General features: G+C 37.2%; 1 protein-coding gene across 11 annotated transcripts in view; it reads left to right on the forward strand.

Annotated features, from left to right (window-relative positions):
• LOC129744023 (uncharacterized) overlaps positions 1-22,179 on the forward strand; it is a 724,779-nt gene that overhangs the window by 435,293 nt on the left and 267,307 nt on the right. For 3 of the 11 annotated variants that reach the window (XM_055736330.1, XM_055736332.1, XM_055736340.1), the window contains 4 exons: positions 1,177-1,319; positions 1,446-3,050; positions 3,148-3,265; positions 18,107-18,513. The exons of 7 other annotated variants lie outside the window; for them this stretch is intronic. In XM_055736330.1, coding sequence (XP_055592305.1) covers positions 1,177-1,319; positions 1,446-3,050; positions 3,148-3,265; positions 18,107-18,513 — 2,273 coding nt within the window. The remainder of the gene's footprint in view (positions 1-1,176; positions 1,320-1,445; positions 3,051-3,147; positions 3,266-18,106; positions 18,514-22,179) is intronic. One more of the 11 variants, XM_055736339.1, reaches the window with a different exon arrangement.

Raw genomic sequence — 22,179 nt, forward strand, 5'->3', positions numbered from 1 at the left:
AATGACAAAAATGACAAAAATGACAAAAATGACAAAAATGACAAAAATGACAAAAATGACAAAAATGACAAAAATGACAAAAATGACAAAAATGACAAAAATGACAAAAATGACAAAAATGACAAAAATGACAAAAATGACAAAAATGACAAAAATGACAAAAATGACAAAAATGACAAAAATGACAAAAATGACAAAAATGACAAAAATGACAAAAATGAACAAACGAACCAAAATGACAAAAATGTTCAAATGACTGTTGACAGTCAAGCAGTCATCAACAAGGGATTCTCAGGAGCCAGCAAATCACGGAAATCGTAAAGTCGTGATAAACATTCGCTCGTTATTACATCCTCAATTACCCATCTTTGAAAATTTTCGCTCCGATGGCCCGAACGACATTGTATCTCAAATACCTACCCATGAACATCCATATCTCGAGCGACTTCTTCTCCGATAACACAAAACTCCGTCTAAGCTACTACACCGAGCACAAAAAAATGGGGAACATAAATTCAAGTATACGCGCTTCTGATTTATAGTAAATATTTTGCCCATTTTTCATGCAAACACACGACTGACGCGGATTCTACGACAAAAGTTCTCCGCCCGCTTCAAAGCGGCCGCGGATTCAAGAGATTTTTTACTTCGTATGCCTGTTTATTCGAATCGTGTGATCTTCCATTGGGAAAAGTGCAAAATATAGCACCCGATTCCCCGCTGAAGGGATTTGGTGGTGCCATCAAGGGCTCTGGAGGCTGGCTTGAGCGTGTCACAAACGGTGAAGCACGTCACAGCCCCTACCACCCTTAAGGCATCGCGCAGCAATAAAGTGTTACAGTGTTGGCACGTACTTGTGCTTTTTTTCCCTTCTGGACGTCCTTTTGGTTGTTACACCGGAATCAGAATCCGAGCTTTCTGGTCCTATACGTAAGCCTCGAGGTGAGGTGGCAGGGATTTGTTTTGATTGACATTTACCGGTTGGTCGATTTTGGTTTGATTCATGTATTTTTTTTTTTTTTTGCGTTTTGTGTTTTTTTGTGGACTAGGCTTACAGGAAGCAAGTATGGTTTAAGACATCTGGAGAGTTATTACGATAGTGGAATATCGAAAATATAATTTTCTGCTAATAAATTTAAAAATTCAAACCTTTGGTTTTTTTCCCTTTTTTTCCAGGTCAAGATGGTTTCGCAAGGAGCACAAACCAATGGCGGCCTAAATGGGGGAAGAAAACTAACGAAAAGCTTATCCGAGGCGGCTGATCGAATACAGGAAAACGGAATCGACAGTTCCGCGGGTTCGATTGATGAACCCAAGACGTAAGTATTCCCTTTGAAAACAATCTTCCGTTCATTTGTCGAAAGTTTCATTTTTGATTTCTGTTGTTTGATTTCTCCCCTCGAATTTTGTTTTGTCACTATCGCCAATCGCTTCATCATGAGCAGGCCCACTGAGCACGAGCTGCTTCATCGAACACAGTCCGAAGAACCGCCAAAGTCACCATTTACGATCACTTCACCGCCATCCAAATCATCGCTCATTCAACATTTCGAACTGCCTTCGCGAGCATCGTCACAGATGAGTCACTCGGACGTTTCGCGCAGTGATCATTTCCCGCTGGATCGGATCATGACCCATTCCAGAAACCACTCGCAGGACAGTGCCACTTCCTATCGCTCAACGGATGGATCGCGAACATCCTACGAAACCAGTTCCTATCCGTACGAGATGTACGACAGCATTGTACTGCCTCGTCGTTCAAGCCACACTCTTTCGAACGAACCATTCCAGGTGCTGCGCAAAGATATCGAGCAAGTTCATCACCATGGATACGAAAATGGGCATGTGTTCGAAAGCCACAGCCTCCCCAGGAGAACCTGTATCCATCATAAGCCGGAAGAGTTTCACACTCATACATTGCCACGTCGGGATCCTCATCACCCGCACCATCATCATGAGATCATTTTTAAGGATCAGCTCAAAATCCCTCCACAGGAAATGCTTATCTCAAACGGCTCAGTTAATCAAGATATCCGTTCTTTCGACAGCAATAGTCTAAACAGACGAATGTCCGCCCACGTTTCGGTAGCTCATCAAGACCCCAAACTAAACCAGCACAGACGAGCTTCATATGCCTACGTTACACCAGAAACACACTCTTCCCTAACCAGAAGAAACTCTATCACACACCAGCAGGTTCAAAAGGTCCAACCAATGATACAGGCTCATCATCCCACTCAACAACAACAACAACAACCATCGACGATTCCATCCAAGAAACAGCAACAACAGCCTACAACACCCCAACCACAGCAATTCCAACCGCTTATCAAACCTCAACCACCAATCTTCTCAACCCCATCGCATCCACCACCCTCGTGTCCGATCACTCCCCCAAACATCCAACCGCTGGACATGCAAGACGACACCAAATCCTCCTCGGACGAATCCTGCTCAACCTGTGACTCCGAAAGCGAAAAAGACGACAAAGAGGAACAGGAAATCTTTATCGATTTCAAACCCCGAGTTTCTCCCGTTCCCTCGCCGAACGCGGTCAAAAAGAAAAAGCTCCAAAAAACCCTCTCCGAAGGGGAAATCCTCATTGACAAAAAGAAAACCAAGCCAACCGAAAAGCCAACTGCCGCCATTTCGGCCAGCGAAGAAGACCTGGTCTCTCCAACAACGGCAGACAGTCACCAAGACTCGAATCTCCAGTTCAGCACGACTCCCATCAAAGACGAAGGCATCTTCATCGGAAGTCCCCCACAGATAACAGCCACCGCAGAAAGCGAACGGCGCAAGGAATCCTTCCGGAAGCGATCCATCAGCCTCGATGAACCGACCAGTGCCGAAGAGGAAAAGGGTCTACTCGAAGAGCTGGAAGCCGATGCAAAGGATGACAAAATGGCAACCGCGCCGCCATCTCCCTCCAGAGAGGAGAAACTGTCGATCAAATCGCACTCACCGTTCCACTCGTCCGAATCCCTTGCCACCCGGGACAACTCCGACGCCAACTGGAACGAATCGCAGTCCACCATCATGACGCCGAGGTGAGTGATGTTACAGCAAAAAATACCAAACAATTATCCAACTTTCTTGCAAACTTCGAATTAAAAGAAAATTTCGATCTCTTTTATTGCACCACAGTTTGGCCGACAATGGAATGCTGACGCCGACGTCGAAGCGCAAGAATCTGCTGTTGCAGCATCAGCAGCGCAGCTCCATGGACACCGACGCCATGGATATGGAGGACATCGCTGATCAGGTGAGTCCAACATTCAGTCAATTTCAGGTCATCTTGGAACAAAGTGCAAGGAAGTGGACAGTAATGCTTCAACGAAATATTTCATTAGATTCTAGTATTCCAAAGGTTTTAAAGGGGGTTTTATGATATTTTCCTGGAGTATCTCTCTTGGATTGGACCCATTTTTACTCAATTTGCAGTTTTGGAAACCTCGTAATGAATCTCATATATATTTTTAAGACAATATTCACCTACAATACTTCAATTTTCCGTCTAAGAAGTCTGTGTTGAATTAATTAATTCAATTTGAGGCTAAATTTTGATTTTTTTTAGTGTAAGTTAGTGAACTTTATAAGAGTTCTCCAAGAAAAAAAGCGGGACATTTTGAGAAAAAAGCGGGTTAGCGGGACATTCAATAAAAAAGCGGGACATATCCCGCTTTTGCGGGACGGATCCCAAGTAACACAGATTATGCCAACTAGCATTAGGAAGTTTTATCATGGTTTAATTATGGCATTTTTTTGTGCAGCTCGTTTTATGGCGGTTTTATTATGGTCATGCAGAATAGGCTGGCCCATAACGAAAAAAATTCTTATATTCCACGCGGCACCCCCTAGGTTGGTGCCTTGAGGTGAAAAAATGACTTTCTGAAGGTTTCAGGTCATTTGGAAGAAGCGCGAGCTGGCGCAAAGGACTTGGAATTTGTATGGAGATTTTCGGCAAAATGTATGAAAAATCGATATACTTTCACTCTTTGTATTCTAAATAATGTTTCCAGTATGCTAGAAAGCTCAGAATTTCAGGAATTGTAGTTCAAACAATGAGAAACAAGTTTGTAGAAGATTGTGACACGATACGAGTTGACTGTGATGAGTTATTTGCAATTTAATGTGTGATATAATAATGTCATATAAACGCTAAAAATTTTGAAGAAAGATCATTTAAACCGAAACACTTTTCTAATCACAAAACAACGCAGCAGTTCATAGTTTTCAAGCCTTTCTTTCAACTTTTTGCAAAGATATTTTTTATAAAATAAGCTACAACTTTGCCGAGGACACAAACTTTCTATCTGTTATTCTCATTGTGTGACAATGCGATCAAGTTAGTTCTAATAATCCACTTATACACCGTTCACGATATATCGATGAAAGCGAAAAAAAATTCACACATTCAATTTCAAATAACTCATCACAGTCAACTCGTATCGCGTCTAAATCTTCAACAAACTTGTTTGTCATTGTTTGAACAACAAGTTCTGAAATTCTGAGCTTTCTAGCATACTGGAAACATTTTTTAGAACACAAAGAGTGAAAGTATGTCGATTTTTCATACATTTCGTCGAAAATCTCCATACAAATTTCAAGTCCTTTGCGCCAGCTCGTGCTTCTGCCAAATGACCTGAAACTTTCAGAAAGTCTTTTTTGGACCAAAATGCACCAATCTAAGGGGTGCCGCCTTGAAAAAAATGTTGTGAAAATCATCCCATACAAATTTGGGCCAGTCTAATGCAGAATGCTTATAATTTTGACGTAGAATTACGTCTTACGGCAACACTATAGGGGGACAAATTGAAATTCGCAAACGAATCTCGCGTCACGAAAACTTTCCAACTGAAAGACATCCTTTTTTAAAGACATATTATCCCTGCTCATCGTTGATTGGCTGGGCGAAATTTAAAAAAAACTCGGACGCCACGCCCCTTGGTGAGTCCCTGTCAACAAAATGTATAAAAACAAGGGGTCGCCTGCGAGCTGGTTTCAGTTTCTGTTTGCCCGTCGAGCTGAAAAGTTCTGCTGCGCTACGATCTGCGTTTGGACCCCACCAGTGGTAATCCAACGCAGATATCGTTTTGCAGTTTAGCTCAGTGGCATCCATTTGAGTAGGAGGACCAGCAGCAGAGGCGATCCGAACAAGTGGCGGAGATATGTTGCCACGACATGCTGCCATGACATTATGTTGAATGCCATGACGGGTTAAAATGTCAATTACTTGTCATTTACACAAGATATTCAGCGCACTACACATTTAAAATTATACTAAACAACATGCGTTGTAAACAATCCACCCCGATTGCGCATATTACTCTTACACTACCGTACTTTTTTCGCAGTTTATCGATATGTGCACACTTTTAATATTTCCAAATTCTCTCATATACCATATACCTCATACCAAGCACACATTTAACTCACCCCTAACTCATAGACACCACACCCCTAACTCATAGACACCACACCCCTAACTCACAGACACCACATTCTTCACTCACACGCATTTCACGCTCAGTCCACACACTTTACCCGTTTTCCCCATTGCCATAGGCCAAAAATAGAAAGTCAGAGTTAAACTTTCTGTATGTGCTGGCCCTGAAAAGGGCCGTTTGATTGTTATTAATCAAGGGTTGAACTTAGCCGATATGGCATTTCAGTGCACCTTTGCGCTAGCGATTGCTATATGGGAATGGGAATAGGCAACTTCACTTTGAGAGAAACGCATGAGAGGAGCTTCCAGAAAACAGGTTTTTCTTTTGCACTGAGTCAAGCGTATGCATGAAAGGCAGCGATGCCAGGTGTTAAACTTGCAAAATGGGTACGTTTTTTTAGTACACCGTTAATGATTTGTATGATTTTTTCTCTCTTTCGAATAGGCATTGATCACGCGTGGAAAATGTACATTTAATGTGCATCTTTTTTTGCACTGATCCTGTAAGCTAGCGTGGAAGCTGTGTCAGGTGTTGATTTAGAAAAATATTTATTGGATTTTGGGATAAAGAAACGATTCATGAAATAATCGATTGTTTGAAATTTTGTTTTTCTTCAGCTTACTTTTTTCTCCAATCAATGAAAAACAAAAATTGCCTAAAAAAATTTATGCGAAAATTCAAAATTCCTTATTAAAAATAAACAACAGGTTTATTACCAGCACTGCACTGGCCGACCAGCAAGCGTTTGATTATTCAAAGCTCGCATGTTCTTCGCATTGGTTGCATAAGTACCGGGCGCAATGCATCTCAGCGATAATGTATTGAGTTTTGATTGACGCCGTTTGTCCGTATCTTAATATCGCCTTTGGGTATGCAACTGTTAAGTTTTTCAAACTGTTTTGTTGACCGTTATAGATAATTTATATTAAACTGACCAGCTTTATTTGAGCTGCAAATTCAATATGAAAGCATTGACATTGGACACACAGTATATGTATAGTTTCGTCTACATTCATACATTTGTTTTGAGCTGCATACTTAGATTTTTTTCAAAAATATATTGACACAAAACCGGTTGTCGTAATTCTACGTTAACTTTGCGGTCGTCTCAAACACAACTTCTTCAACTTTTTTTCGACCATATGTTTTCAGATGGTTTTGAAAACGCTAATAAAACTTTTATTAAACAGTGCATGATTATTAAACCGCCATAAAACTTAGTGACTGTTCTCGATCAAGATGTCAAAACAGGACACGCTTAGATTAGATAGCACATATTTGAATTGGAACTCCCATTTTTACACATTTTTGGTAAGTTATGCGTGTTGGTTTTGAGTTAAAATTAAAAAAATACATCTTTGAAAACTTGAAATCACCGAAAGTGGTATGAATATCTTTACAATATGAGTATTGAGTGAAAGGGCCCAAATAGTAGGAAAAAAAATTGTTGCTTGACGCCATCATTAATTCAAGATGGCGGCTTCCGCTTTTATTTTCAAAGCTGTAAATTACTGAAAATATTGTGAAACCTTCACAATATGGTTATTAGGTGAAAGTAATAAGAGAGTAGAGTAAGAGTAGAAGTCAAATTTCGTTGTCCGTCGCCATCTTAAATCCAAGATGGCGGCTACCACTCAACTTGAAAATACTGTAAATGACTGAAAATCGCATTAAACCTATATTATAGGGGTATAAGTTGAAAGAAATTAACCGGTAGAAGTTGAATTTCGCTATCTGACGCCATCTTAAAATCCAAGATGGCGGCTTCCGCTAAACTTTAAAATGTAGTAAATGACTTAAAATGACATGAAACCCAGGTGGTAGTGGGTGGAAGGGCTTATCGAGTAGAAGTCGAATATTGCTATCTTACGCCATCTTGAAATCCAAGAGCTTTCTATAAACTTTAAAAATGCTCTAAATCATTGAATATCGCATGAAACCTCCAAAATATGGGTGTTTGTCAATTGGGATAAGCTATAAAAAGTTTATTTTTGCATTCTGACGCTATCTTGAAATCCAAGATGGTGGCTTCAGCTGAACTTAAAAATACTGTAAATGAATGAAAATAGCATGAAACTCCCAATTATTTTGTATTGGGTGCTAAGGCTAAATGATAGAAGTCAAATATCTCTTTTCGCGTTTCTCTGAAAATCTGTAAGTGACTGAAAATCCCACAAAAACCACCACAATACAGACCCCGTTAGTTTTTGGCAACATTCGATTTTGACAACATCGAATTTGGCACATGTGCCTAAATCAGACGGTTAACAGAAACAACATAACCCTATAGTTTTCGCAAGAATAAGACCAATACAATTTAAATATAATAGCATGATAGGAATAATAGAATTCCATAAATGGCAAAAAAAAACAAAAACTATAAACAAAACAAGAAAAGTGCTAAATGCATTAGAAACATAATGAAAAAATAATAAAAGTGATTTAAAATGATCTAAATTGTCTTAAAATAGTAGTTTTTATGTAGTATTACGTGAAAAAAGTGGTGTTCAAGCGATTTTCATTGATTAACAGTATTTTAAATTCAGTGGAAGCTGCCATCTTGGATTTCAAGATGGCGTCGGATAGAAAAAAATCGACTTCTAGTTTAGCCCTTCCACCCAATACCCGTATAGTGGTGGTTTAATGCGACTTTTTGTCAGCATTAAGCATTAAAAGTTGAGCGGATGCCGCCATCTTGGATTTCAAGATGGCGTCTGATAGCGAAATTCAACTTCTACTCGTTAAGCCCTTTCACCCGATACCCATTTTGTTGGGGTTTCATGCGATTTCAAGTCATTTACACCATTTTAAAGTTCAGCGGAAGCCGCCATCTTGGATTTCAAGATGGCGTCAGACAACGAAATTTGACTTCAACTCATGATTTATTCCACGGGTCATTCAAAACCAATCCCTTTTCATTCAAAAAGTCTGTCCTCATTTACTGTACTAATGATTAACAACTCAGAAATGAGGAACTCAACCTTAGCGTGTAATTGGTTGGCTTGCGAGAGAAACGTGAAATCGTAGCTTTTTTTGGGGTCATCATTAAACCATAATAAAACTATGAATTGACTCACGCCATGTTGGTTGCAAAATCGAAGGGCACAAAATGACGCCATGTTGATGGATTCACAATGCAAGCATTGGAAATTTTTTTTTCAGGCTTTTTTCCATCAATTCCATCATGATTGACCATCAGATTTTACGAGGCGCATTTATTTTAAGATACTATTTCATATACATTTTACCTAAAATCTTGACTGGCAGTAGAAAAGAAGCTCAATATATGGTTAAAACATTTGTTTTTTTTAGCTATTAATTTTACCAGATCATATCTGAATAATGCAATCATCATTCATCAACCATTATGGTTGCTGGGAAAATTAAAAAAAAAAAACTCCGAGAACTGACAGAACCGAAAAAAACAAAAATTTCTAACATGTTTTATAATAGCTTTTTAAAAGCTTTGGTGACCAAAATTGATGACCAACAATTATATGTCTTGATGACGTTTCTAGGGTAGGGCCAAATAGCCTGATTTTGGCTTTATTAGAGTCCAGGTGATGTTATAGAATGCGCTTTAGCTTTTTATGAAAATTAATGCGATAGTCCAAACGATATTTTGCTGACCATAATAAAGCTAAAATTGTTACTTGGGATGGCAGCAGTAGTATTGGGTGAAAGGGCTAACGGAACTCAAATTTCACTTCCGCTGCACTTCAAAATGCTGTAACTGAAAATTGTAGAAAATTCCAACAATATGGGTATTGGGTGAAAGCCTAAACAAGTAGAAGTCGAAAAAGCAGAAAAAGTTCTTGGATTTAAAGATGGTGTTAGAAAGCAACATTCGACTTATACCCGTTTAGCCCTTTCACCCAATACCCACATTGTGGAGGTTTCATGTGATTTTAAGACATTCACAAAATTTTAAAGTAAAACAAAAGCCGCCATCTTGGATCTCCAGATGGCGTCAGACAACGAAATTCGACTTCAACTCATGGTATCAATCCACCGGACATTCACTACCAATTTCTTAATTATTTTATTAAGAAAGTCTGTCCTCATTTACTGTGCTAATAATTAACAACTCATAAATAAGGAACTCATCCTACGCGTGTAATTGGTTGACTTGTAAGAAAAACGTCAAACTTTAGCTATCTATATAGCTCTCATAATAACGTTTATGAACATAACAAAGCTTTTAAGCATTGAATTGAATAACGCCGGCTCCGCCATCTTTAGAAGCGAAAACAAGGGCTTGACCCTAATAGGTTCCGTAACAAAATTGTCGAAGTGTTGAAGAATTGTTGTGGCATTTGCAATAAAATTCGGAGAGCGCATATTTGGGAACATCCATAAATGACGTAGCTTTTTTTTGTAAGTTTTTATACCCCCCCTCCCCCCTCGTAGCATTTTGTCACAAAGTCATATACCCCCCCTAGATAATAACGTAGCTTTAATGAAACCCCCCCCCCCCCCCCCCATTTTAAAAAATCGGTTTTTAATTTTTACTTTTATCATCAGCATTTTGCAAGAATAATACAAAAAATAAACAAAAAAAGGGAAAGAGGTTATAAATGGAAGTTTAAAAAGCATATCAAAAAAAATCAAGCTACCTTTCAACAAACAGGATAGCTAGTAAGTATTCAATCAGTTGCGTCGGTCCAAATTATCTCCATTAGGATTCCAATGAAATCATTGGGCAGCTTTCCTCCATTGTCTGTTCGGCTGGAATAATTGCATCTGCGATGTCAGCTGCCTCCACCCACTCTCTATCGTCCTCCGGAGTGATGACCAGCAGTTCGTGTCCTTTTTTGCCTACAATTCGCTTTGGACGAATCTTTCTATCCGAGGCTGGGCCTTGTGGATTTTACTATGCTCCTTTTGGAGAACATTTGAAGCAAAATATAAATTGCATTTCTTGCATGTACGCTCCTTGATACGCTTGAAAACAGTCGGGCAGTAGGAGTCAAAAGCTACATGTTCAGACTGGATTGAATTAGGCATAATTTTGCTCAATTTTGATTTTATTTTTCGATATTTAATTAAAGCTACGTAGCTTTACTTGAACCCCTACCCCCCCTCTCGTCACACATCGTCACACAAAGTCAAACTCCCCCCCTCCCCCACAAACGCTACGTCATTTATGGATGTTCCCTTTGGGGTTTTCCTGATCTTAAAGTTCGAACTCCCTGCGATTTACTAGTGCTATGTGAGCTAGTGATCTTCTGAAATAGTAGGGCTAGGTGGAGTAATTATGAACAAAATTACTCAGTTTTTTTATACTATCAGCTCAAACAAGTAGCTCTTTAATGTAAACAGTTTAGGCACAATTTTCCCGTTTGTTTGGATAACGTGCCGCTGTCAATTTATTTTATTTACATAGTATTCTGTCTCACGAGCAAAACTTGACGAACATAATTCCTAAAATTAACTCGGTCCATGGCAACCGTTCTCCAATTCCTCGGGCACCTCACGTTCGCCAGATCACGCTCCACTTGGTCTAACCACCTCGCTCGTTGCGCCCCCGCTCGTCTTGTTCCTACCGGATTCATAGCAAACACTTGTTTTGCAGGACAGTCATCTGGCATTCTCGCAACATGTCTTGCCCAGCGTATCCGGCCAGCCTTCACCACCTTCTGGATACTGGGTTACACTTCGTGCGAGAGCTAAGTCTTCTCGGCCGCAGTTGCTTGTGGAGTCCATAGTAGGCACGACTTCCGCTGATAATTCGCCTCCGGATCTCACGGCTGGTGTCATTGTCTGCGGTCACCAGTGAGCCGAGATAGACAAAGTCTTCGACTATCTCCAGCTCGTCGCCGTCGATCGTGACCTTGTTATTACTGGACAAGCGGGTTCGGTCGGCCTCGGATCCGCACGCCAGCATGTACTTCGTCTTGGACGTATTAATCATCAACCCAATCCTTCCTGCTTCGCGTTTCAGTTTGCGGTAGATCTCCTCCACCGCCGCAGATGATCCACTGATGATCTGCCGACTACATATATCAATGTCATCGGCAAAGCAGATAAGTTGACTGGATCTGTTGAAAATCGTGCCCCGCATTTCGCCCACCGCTCATCGAATAACACCTTCTAGCGCCACGTTGAACATCATGCAGGATAGACCATCACCTTGTCGAAGCCCCCTGCGTGATTCGAATGAACTCGACAATTCACCCGAGATCCGCACTCAGCACTGCGTTCCATCCATCGTCGCCTTGATCAGTCTAATCAGCTTCCCGAAAAAGCCGTTCTCGTCCATGATTTTCCATAGCTCGTTACGGTCGATCGTGTCGTATGCGGCTTTGAAGTCGATGAATAGATGGTGCGTAGGGACCACCCCACAATCCCTACGCAATGAAGTGACTCCCTCTCCCTTGTCCATTCCTGTGACATTACATTATATACATTTAACGTTCAACATTACAGTACAATAAAGGACTTGTGATATAGCTCAGTTGGCAAGTCTGTTGTCTCCTGAGCCGATGTCCGCGAGTTCGAGCCCAAGAGTAAACATCGAACACAGTTGTACCGGATAAGTTTTTCAATAACGATCCGCCAACTGCAACGTTGATAAAGTCGCGAATGCCATAACGATGGTAAAACGACTATAATCGAAACAAAAAAAAAAAAAAATGGTGCGTAGGGACTTGGTGTTCCCGGCATTTTCGGAGGATTTACCGTAATGTGAATATCTGGTCCGTCGTTGACCGTCCCTCCATGAAGCCGGCCTGATGACTTCCCACGAATCTATTTGCTTGTGGCGTTAGGCGGCGGAGTAGGATTCGAGACAACAATTTGTAGGCGGCATTGAGGACAGTGATCGCTCGGTAGTTCTCACAGTCCAATTTGTCGCCCTTCTTGTAGATGGGGCATATTACCCCCTCCTTCCACTCCTCCGGTAGCTGTTCTATGCCCCATATCCGGACTATCAACCGGTGCAGGCAATCGGCCAACTTGTCCGGGCCCATTTTGATGAGTTCAGCTGCGATACCATCCTTCCCAGCCGACTTGTTTCTATTCAGCTGGCGAATGGCTTCCTTAATTTCAATTTGGGCTTGTGATGTAGCTCAGTTGACAAGTCTGTTGTCTCCTGAGCAGATGTCCGCGAGTTCGAGCCCAAGAGTAAACATCGAACACAGTTGTACCGGATAAGTTTTTCAATAACGATCCGCCAACTGTAACGTTGATAAAGTCGCGAATGCCATAAAGATGGTAAAACGACTATAATCGAAACAAAAAAAAAAAAAATTCCTTAATTTCACTCATCGTTGGGAGTGGCTCCTCTACGTCGTTGGCTACGCCGGCGATGTAGCTTCCCCCACCGTCTTGATCTCCTGCTTGTGCGCCGTTCAGGTGTTCATCGAAGTGCTGCTTCCACCTTTTGATCACCTCAGGATTGTCCGTCAAGATGACCTTGTCCTTATCCCGGCACATTTCGGCTTGCAGCACGAAGCCTTTGCGGGATGCGTTGAGTTTCTGATAGAACTTTCGTGTTTCTTGGGAACGATGCAGCTGCTCCAGCTCCTCGAGCTCCTCCTCCTCCAGGCGGCGCTTTTTCTCTTGGAAAATTCGGACTTGCTGCCTCTTCCGCTGTCGGTGATTTTCCACATTTTGACGGGTGCCTCTTTGCACTACTGCCGCTCGCGCGGCATTCTCTTCGTCCATCACCCTCCTACACTCCTCGTCGAACCAGTCGTTCCGTCGAGTTCGCTGCACATAACCGATGACGTTCTCCGCAGCACTGTTGATGGCTGTCTTGATGGTATTCCAACAGTCCTCGAGAGGGGCTTCATCAAGCTCGCCCTCTGCCGGCAGCGCTGCTTCGACCGATTGCGCGTAGTCTGCCGCGACCTCAGGTTGCTTCAGTCGCGCGATATTTAACCGAGGCGGGCGCCGGTTGCGTGTGTTGTTCACTACGGAGTATTTTGGGCGCATCTTCACTATCACCAGATAGTGGTCTGACTCGATGTTAGCGCCTCGACAGGATCTGACGTCGATGATGTCCGAGAAGTGCCGGCTGTCAATCAAAACGTGGTCGATCTGTGATTCCGTTTGGTACGGTGATCTCCAGGTGTACTTGTGTGGGAGGCGGTGCTGGAAAAAGGTACTACGTACGGCCTTTCGTTTGAAAGCGGCTAAATCAATAAGTCTGAGGCCGTTTTCGACCTGAGCGTTAAAATCCCCGATGACGATCTTGATATCATGTTTTGGGCAACGGTCGTATTCACGCTCCAGCTGCGCGTAAAATTCGTCTTTGTCGTCACCGGTACTTCCGAGGTGAGGGCTGTGCACGTTGATGATGCTGATGTTGAAGAACCGGCCCTTGATTCTCAACCGGCACATTCGAATATGGTGTACTTTCTATCATTTCCGATTTAAACTGATTGATAAGATCTTTTCACTATGAGTTGTATTGACAGCGCTTCGTTTGTTGCGGACATCAAGAAGGCTCCTTCTCCACTTTCGGCTGATGCAGATGTGATCAATTTGATTTTCTGTTCGGCCATCTCAGGATACCCCAGTGACCTTATGTGCTGTTCGATGGGTCGAGAGCGATCCTCCAATCAAACAACATGATGTTGTTGCTACAAAATTCTACAAACAGCTCTCCGATTTCGCTCATCTGGCCTACACCATGGCACTCCATGATGCACTCAAGGTCCTGATTGTCGGAGCCAATCTTTGCGTTTAATCGCCTAAGTGGATTTGAATGTCACCCTTCGTAATTCTCTCAACCACGCTGTTCAATTGACTGTAAAACTGCTCTTTCTCCTGCAAATCGGCAACGTCAGTTGGCGCATAACACTGGACCATTGTAAGGTTTCTAACCCGTGTTCTAAATCTGGCTACGATTATTCTTTCGTTCCCGAGTAGCATGTTCTCCACGTAAGCCAGATTAAAGCAGGACTTGCCCGGAATGTGTCTTGTCTTCTCCAGTGTTAGGCCAACGAACTTCGCTCAGTCCCAGAATTTCAAGCTTGAGGCGGCTAGCTTCTCTAGCAAGTTGAGCCAGCTTGCCTTGTTGGGCAAGTGTTAAAACGTTCCAAGTTCCAATTTGTGTCCGTGTTTGCATGCTAAAAGTCGTCACCAAAGTCCCAGGTCGGTCATTTCTTTCGGATTCCGTAACAATTTTATGAATCGGGAGCAGTAGGTTGTTAGCCTAAAGTCCCTATCCCGCGATGGGGCTGCCATCTTGGACTAAGCTGGCGGGAGCCGCATTTCGTAAATTCAGCCGCTCGCTGCGAGACAGACGCTGTTTGAGCCGCCCCTGACCTGGAGAACATGCGACCAAAGCATCCACCGGTGTTAGGTACCTGATTTCCGTTTAGGTTACTTGCATCCCAGCCGGTACCACGGGGAGGTAGAGATAGGAGTTGTGAATAAGTGGTGATATGACCACTATGGGGTCTCGTGTTGCACATTATCCACCATTGCATTGACCAGCCATATTTTTCGATCAGATTAATGTAATATTTTTACACTTAGGTATTTCCATTTTGAATATAACCTTCAAATGTTTTTTGGGAACTTATAACTCGGAACTAACAATAATATTCTAAGTTCGTTTTTGAAGAATTTTGAATTCATATTCCATTCATCTTAAGAAACAACTCATTTAAAATGTACTGTGTTCAATGTATAAAATCTGCTTTCCTTTTTTCCTGATAAGTTTCAATCCCAAAAGTAACTCTCCCTAAATGGCATTCCTATTACATTTCATCCATCTCAATCCTTCCAGGGATTGGGACCGAAAAAGGGGTTTCTCTCTTGCGGTTTTCATGTTAAATAAACTATCAAAAGAAATGACATCGACCAAACCGCCACCAGAGAAATAAAACGGAACATCTCTTCCCAAAACCTTCCCAGGTTCGATTCAAACGAGTTGGATAAAAAAGGGATACCGGCTGGAAAATTTCTTTAGTTCCCTTCGCCCCCCTTTTTGGTCCCCAAGGTATCTGAAAGGGATACCTACGATTGAAAGGAAAATTGAAATAGGAACTCAATCGAGTGGAGGTTAGCCTCGTTTAATTGAAAGAAGAAATTATTAATTTCGTTATCTGGTCAGCATCTTCTCCGTTCCATGAGTTGGGGAGTGTATAATCGAAGCGAAGATGTTGCCCGCAGAAGATTGATTTATAGCTGTTTCAATCAATTATTCCATTTTCTTTTTATACTGGAATGGTCAGTGTGGAAGCTTTTAAAAAGCTTTATTTGTGGAAGCGCTGATGGTTGATAATTTTCTCTGGAACAATCTTGTTAATGGGATCCATTTGACCACCTATTAGATAGAATGTTGGTTAAAAACTAACCAGTTTGAGACAGCTTCATAGATTTTGAAGCGTCGCAATAATTCAAGTTTCAACTGATTGAAATTTTAGTCACATTTATCATTTATGCCGTTTTTGTCACTAATAAGTCGATAACCCACTGAGGATGCTAGCAAGTAGCTAGTGAAATACTAGTATTTGGGTCTTTCAAATACTGTAGCTGAATTCAAAGGAATCTTCGACTACTTTGAAATCACCGTTTTTGTCATTTTTGTCATTTTTGTCATTTTTGTCATTTTTGTCATTTTTGTCATTTTTGTCATTTTTGTCATTTTTGTCATTTTTGTCATTTTTGTCATTTTTGTCATGTTTGTCATTTTTGTCATTTTTGTCATTTTTGTCATTTTTGTCATTTTTGTCATTTTTGTCATTTTTGTCATTTTTGTCATTTTTGTCATTTTTGTCATTTTTGTCATGTTTGTCATTTTTGTCATTTTTGTCATTTTTGTCATTTTTGTCATTTTTGTCATTTTTGTCATTTTTGTCATTTTTGTCATTTTTGTCATTTTTGTCATTTTTGTCATTTTTGTCATTTTTGTCATTTTTGTCATTTTTGTCATTTTTGTCATTTTTGTCATTTTTGTCATTTTTGTCATTTTTGTCATTTTTGTCATTTTTGTCATTTCTGTCATTTTTGTCATTTTTGTCATTTTTGTCATTTTTGTCATTTTTGTCATTTTTGTCATTTTTGTCATTTTTGTCATTTTTGTCATTTTTGTCATTTTTGTCATTTTTGTCATTTTTGTCATTTTTGTCATTTTTGTCATTTTTGTCATTTTTGTCATTTTTGTCATTTTTGTCATTTTTGTCAATTTTGTCAATTTTGTCATTTTTGTCATTTTTGTCATTTTTGTCATTTTTGTCATTTTTGTCATTTTTGTCATTTTTGTCATTTTTGTCATTTTTGTCATTTTTGTCATTTTTGTCATTTTTGTCATTTTTGTCATTTTTGTCATTTTTGTCATTTTTGTCATTTTTGTCATTTTTGTCATTTTTGTCATTTTTGTCATTTTTGTCATTTTTGTCATTTTTGTCATTTTTGTCATTTTTGTCATTTTTGTCATTTTTGTCATTTTTGTCATTTTTGTCATTTTTGTCATTTTTTTTGTCATTTTTGTCATTTTTGTCATTTTTGTCATTTTTGTCATTTTTGTCATTTTTGTCATTTTTGTCATTTTTGTCATTTTTGTCATTTTTGTCATTTTTGTCATTTTTGTCATTTTTGTCATTTTTGTCATTTTTGTCATTTCTGTCATTTTTGTCATTTTTGTCATTTTTGTCATTTTTGTCATTTTTGTCATTTTTGTCATTTTTGTCATTTTTGTCATTTTTGTCATTTTTGTCATTTTTGTCATTTTTGTCATTTTTGTCATTTTTGTCATTTTTGTCATTTTTGTCATTTTTGTCATTTTTGTCATTTTTGTCATTTTTGTCATTTTTGTCATTTTTGTCAATTTTGTCAATTTTGTCATTTTTGTCATTTTTGTCATTTTTGTCATTTTTGTCATTTTTGTCATTTTTGTCATTTTTGTCATTTTTGTCATTTTTGTCATTTTTGTCATTTTTGTCATTTTTGTCATTTTTGTCATTTTTGTCATTTTTGTCATTTTTGTCATTTTTGTCATTTTTGTCATTTTTGTCATTTTTGTCATTTTTGTCATTTTTGTCATTTTTGTCATTTTTGTCATTTTTGTCATTTTTGTCATTTTTGTCATTTTTGTCATTTTTGTCATTTTTGTCATTTTTGTCATTTTTGTCATTTTTGTCATTTTTGTCATTTTTGTCATTTTTGTCATTTTTGTCATTTTTGTCATTTTTGTCATTTTTGTCATTTTTGTCATTTTTGTCATTTTTGTCATTTTTGTCATTTTTGTCATTTTTGTCATTTTTGTCATTTTTGTCATTTTTGTCATTTTTGTCATTTTTGTCATTTTTGTCATTTTTGTCATTTTTGTCATTTTTGTCATTTTTGTCATTTTTGTCATTTTTGTCATTTTTTTTATTCAATCGTACCAGTAACAATTTATTATCAACAGCCAAACTGATCGTAACCAAGATGTTCCAGATACCTTTTCAAAACTCAATTCGAAAGTATAAATGTCATTTGAAAACCATTAATTTCAAGAGCAACAGCATGGAACATTTAGTCCATCAATAAATTTCTACAGAGGGAAAAACCATTCACATCACATGTTTATTGAGCAAATCTGAACCGGACTTCCTTTCAGCGAAATCCATCCATGTTAGCGTAGCAGCACGTCCACACCGGTGATTAATATTTGATTTCTGTTTTCACCTTTTCCACCTTCCCCCACGACAACGCAGCCTCTGCCACCACTTCCGGGAGCGGTGAACCCGTTGCAAGGTGTGATGCCTCAACAAACAAGCATCGTCGGCCCCATGACGTCGTCATCGTCGTCCTCAGCCATCGCCATATCTCAGCTGTCAAGTCCAGCGGCCGCAGTCGGTTCCATTTCCCAGCCTTTGTTGCCAGGTGGACCTCCGGTGGCGACAGGAATTGTGAAGCCAACTCCCACCATTGCCGTCATTCCGTCACTCAGCATCGAGCGGGAACAGGAACAGCACCACCTGAGGCAGCAACAGCAACAGAGCGGAAGTAGCAAGACGGCCACCCTGAGACGACCCTCGAGGCCCCTTTCGCCTTCCAAGAGGCGGGGAAGCGCCGATCACAAACAGAAACAGCTCACCAAAATCGAACCACTCATTCATCGGTAAGTGTCGAGTTGCGAGTTAGAATTTAGTGAATGAATTATTTCTATTGTGGTATTATCTGTAATTTGATTATTGTTACCAACATGTTAAAAAAATCAAATATTTGTTACCTACAAAATTTGAACCTCTGAAAATGTACAAAAATGACAAAAATGAAAAAAATGACAAAAATGACAAAAATGACAAAATTGACAAAATTGACAAAATTGACAAAATTGACAAAATTGACAAAATTGACAAAATTGACAAAATTGACAAAATTGACAAAATTGACAAAATTGACAAAATTGACAAAATTGACAAAATTGACAAAATTGACAAAATTGACAAAAATGACAAAATTGACAAAATGACAAAATTGACAAAATGACAAAATTGACAAAATTGACAAAAATAACAAAATTGACAAAATTGACAAAATTGACAAAATTGACAAAATTGACAAAATTGACAAAATTGACAAAATTGACAAAATTGACGCAATTGACAAAATTGACAAAATTGACAAAATTGACAAAATTGACAAAATTGACAAAATTGACAAAATTGACAAAATTGACAAAATTGACAAAATTGACAAAATTGACAAAATTGACAAAATTGACAAAATTGACAAAATTGACAAAATTGACAAAATTGACAAAATTGACAAAATTGACAAAATTGACAAAATTGACAAAATTGACAAAATTGACAAAATTGACAAAATTGACAAAATTGACAAAATTGACAAAATTGACAAAATTGACAAAATTGACAAAATTGACAAAATTGACAAAATTAACAAAATTGACAAAATTGACAAAATTGACAAAATTGACAAAATTGACAAAATTGACAAAATTGACAAAATTGACAAAATTGACAAAATTGACAAAATTGACAAAATTGACATGTCAATCATGTAAATTTTTTAATTTTTTCAAATCAGTCTGTTTCAAATATTTTTTTTTGTAAATTTTATAAATTTTGCAATTTTGTCAATTTTTTCAATTTTGTCAATTGTGTCAATTTTGTCAATTGTGTCAATTTTGTCAATTTTGTCAATTTTGTCCATTTTGTCAATTTTATCGATTTTGTTAATTTTATCAATTTTGTCAATTATTTCACTTTTGTCAATTGTGTCAATTTTGTCGATTTTGTCAATTTTGTCAATTTTGTCAATTTTGTCAATTTTGTCAATTTTGTCAATTTTGTCAATTTTGTCAATTTTGTCAATTTTGTCAATTTTGTCAATTTTGTCAATTTTGTCAATTTTGTCAATTTTGTCAATTTTGTCAATTTTGTCAATTTTGTCAATTTTGTCAATTTTGTCAATTTTGTAAATTTTGTAAATTTTGTCAATTTTGTCAATTTTGTCAATTTTGTCAATTTTGTCAATTTTGTCAATTTTGTCAATTTTGTCAATTTTGTCAATTTTGTCAATTTTGTCAATTTTGTCAATTTTGTCAATTTTGTCAATTTTGTCAATTTTGTCAATTTTGTCAATTTTGTCAATTTTGTCAATTTTGTCAATTTTGTCAATTTTGTCATTTTGTCAATTTTGTCAATTTTGTCAATTTTGTCAATTTTGTCAATTTTGTCAATTTTGTCAATTTTGTCAATTTTGTCAATTTTGTCAATTTTGTCAATTTTGTCAATTTTGTCAATTTTGTCAATTTTGTCAATTTTGTCAATTTTGTCAATTTTGTCAATTTTGTCAATTTTGTCAATTTTGTCAATTTTGTCAATTTTGTCAATTTTGTCAATTTTGTCAATTTTGTCAATTTTGTCAATTTTGTCAATTTTGTCAATTTTGTCAATTTTGTCAATTTTGTCAATTTTGTCAATTTTGTCAATTTTGTCAATTTTGTCAATTTTGTCAATTTTGTCAATTTTGTCAATTTTGTCAATTTTGTCAATTTTGTCAATGTTGTCAATGTTGTCAATTTTGTCAATTTTGTCAATTTTGTCAATTTTGTCAATTTTGTCAATTTTGTCAATTTTGTCAATTTTGTCAATTTTGTCAATTTTGTCAATTTTGTCAATTTTGTCAATTTTGTCAATTTTGTCAATTTTGTCAATTTTGTCAATTTTGTCAATTTTGTCAATTTTGTCAATTTTGTCAATTTTGTCAATTTTGTCAATTTTGTCAATTTTGTCAATTTTGTCAATTTTGTCAATTTTGTCAATTTTGTCAATTTTGTCAATTTTGTCAATTTTGTCAATTTTGTCAATTTTGTCAATTTTGTCAATTTTGTCAATTTTGTCAATTTTGTCAATTTTGTCAATTTTGTCAATTTTGTCAATTTTGTCAATTTTGTCAATTTTGTCAATTTTGTCAATTTTGTCAATTTTGTCAATTTTGTCAATTTTGTCAATTTTGTCAATTTTGTCAATTTCGTCAATTTTGTCAATTTTGTCAATTTTGTCAATTTTGTCAATTTCGTCAATTTTGTCAATTTTGTCAATTTTGTCAATCCTGTCAATTTTGTCAATTTTGTCAATTTTGTCAATTTTGTCAATTTTGTCAATTTTGTCAATTTTGTCAATTTTGTCAATTTTGTCAATTTTGTCAATTTTGTCAATTTTGTCAATTTTGTCAATTTTGTCAATTTTGTCAATTTTGTCAATTTTGTCAATTTTGTCAATTTTGTCAATTTTGTCAATTTCGTCAATTTTGTCAATTTCGTCAATTTTGTCAATTTTGTCAATTTTGTCAATTTTGTCAATTTTGTCAATTTTGTCAATTTTGTAAATTTTGTCAATTTCGTCAATTTTGTCAATTTTGTCAATTTTGTCAATCCTGTCAATTTTGTCAATTTTGTCAATTTTGTCAATTTTGTCAATTTTGTCAATTTTGTCAATTTTGTCAATTTTGTCAATTTTGTCAATTTTGTCAATTTAGTCAATTTTGTCAATTTTGTCAATTTTGTCAATTTTGTCAATTTTGTCAATTTTGTCAATTTTGTCAATTTTGTCAATTTTGTCAATTTTGTCAATTTTGTCAATTTTGTCAATTTTGTCAATTTTGTCAATTTTGTCAATTTTGTCAATTTTGTCAATTTTGTCAATTTTGTCAATTTTGTCAATTTTGTCAATTTTGTCAATTTTGTCAATTTTGTCAATTTTGTCAATTTTGTCAATTTTGTCAATTTTATCAATTTTGTCAATTTTGTCAATTTTGTCAATTTTGTCAATTTTGTCAATTTTGTCAATTTTGTCAATTTTGTCAATTTTGTCAATTTTGTCAATTTTGTCAATTTTGTCAATTTTGTCAATTTTGTCAATTTTGTCAATTTTGTCAATTTTGTCAATTTTGTCAATTTCGTAGTTTTGTCAATTTTGTCAATTTGGTCAATTTTGTCAATTTTGTCAATTTTGTCAATTTTGTCAATTTTGTCAATTTTGTCAATTTTGTCAATTTTGTCAATTTTGTCAATTTTGTCAATTTTGTCAATTTTGTCAATTTTGTCAATTTTGTCAATTTTGTCAATTTTGTCAATTTTGTCAATTTTGTCAATTTTGTCAATTTTGTCAATTTTGTCAATTTTGTCAATTTAGTCAATTTTGTCAATTTTGTCAATTTTGTCAATTTTGTCAATTTTGTCAATTTTGTCAATTTTGTCAATTTTGTCAATTTTGTCAATTTTGTCAATTTTGTCAATTTTGTCAATTTTGTTATT

The sequence above is a fragment of the Uranotaenia lowii genome, chromosome 2 (genome assembly GCF_029784155.1).
Source record: "Uranotaenia lowii strain MFRU-FL chromosome 2, ASM2978415v1, whole genome shotgun sequence".
Lineage (NCBI taxonomy): Eukaryota > Metazoa > Arthropoda > Insecta > Diptera > Culicidae > Uranotaenia > Uranotaenia lowii.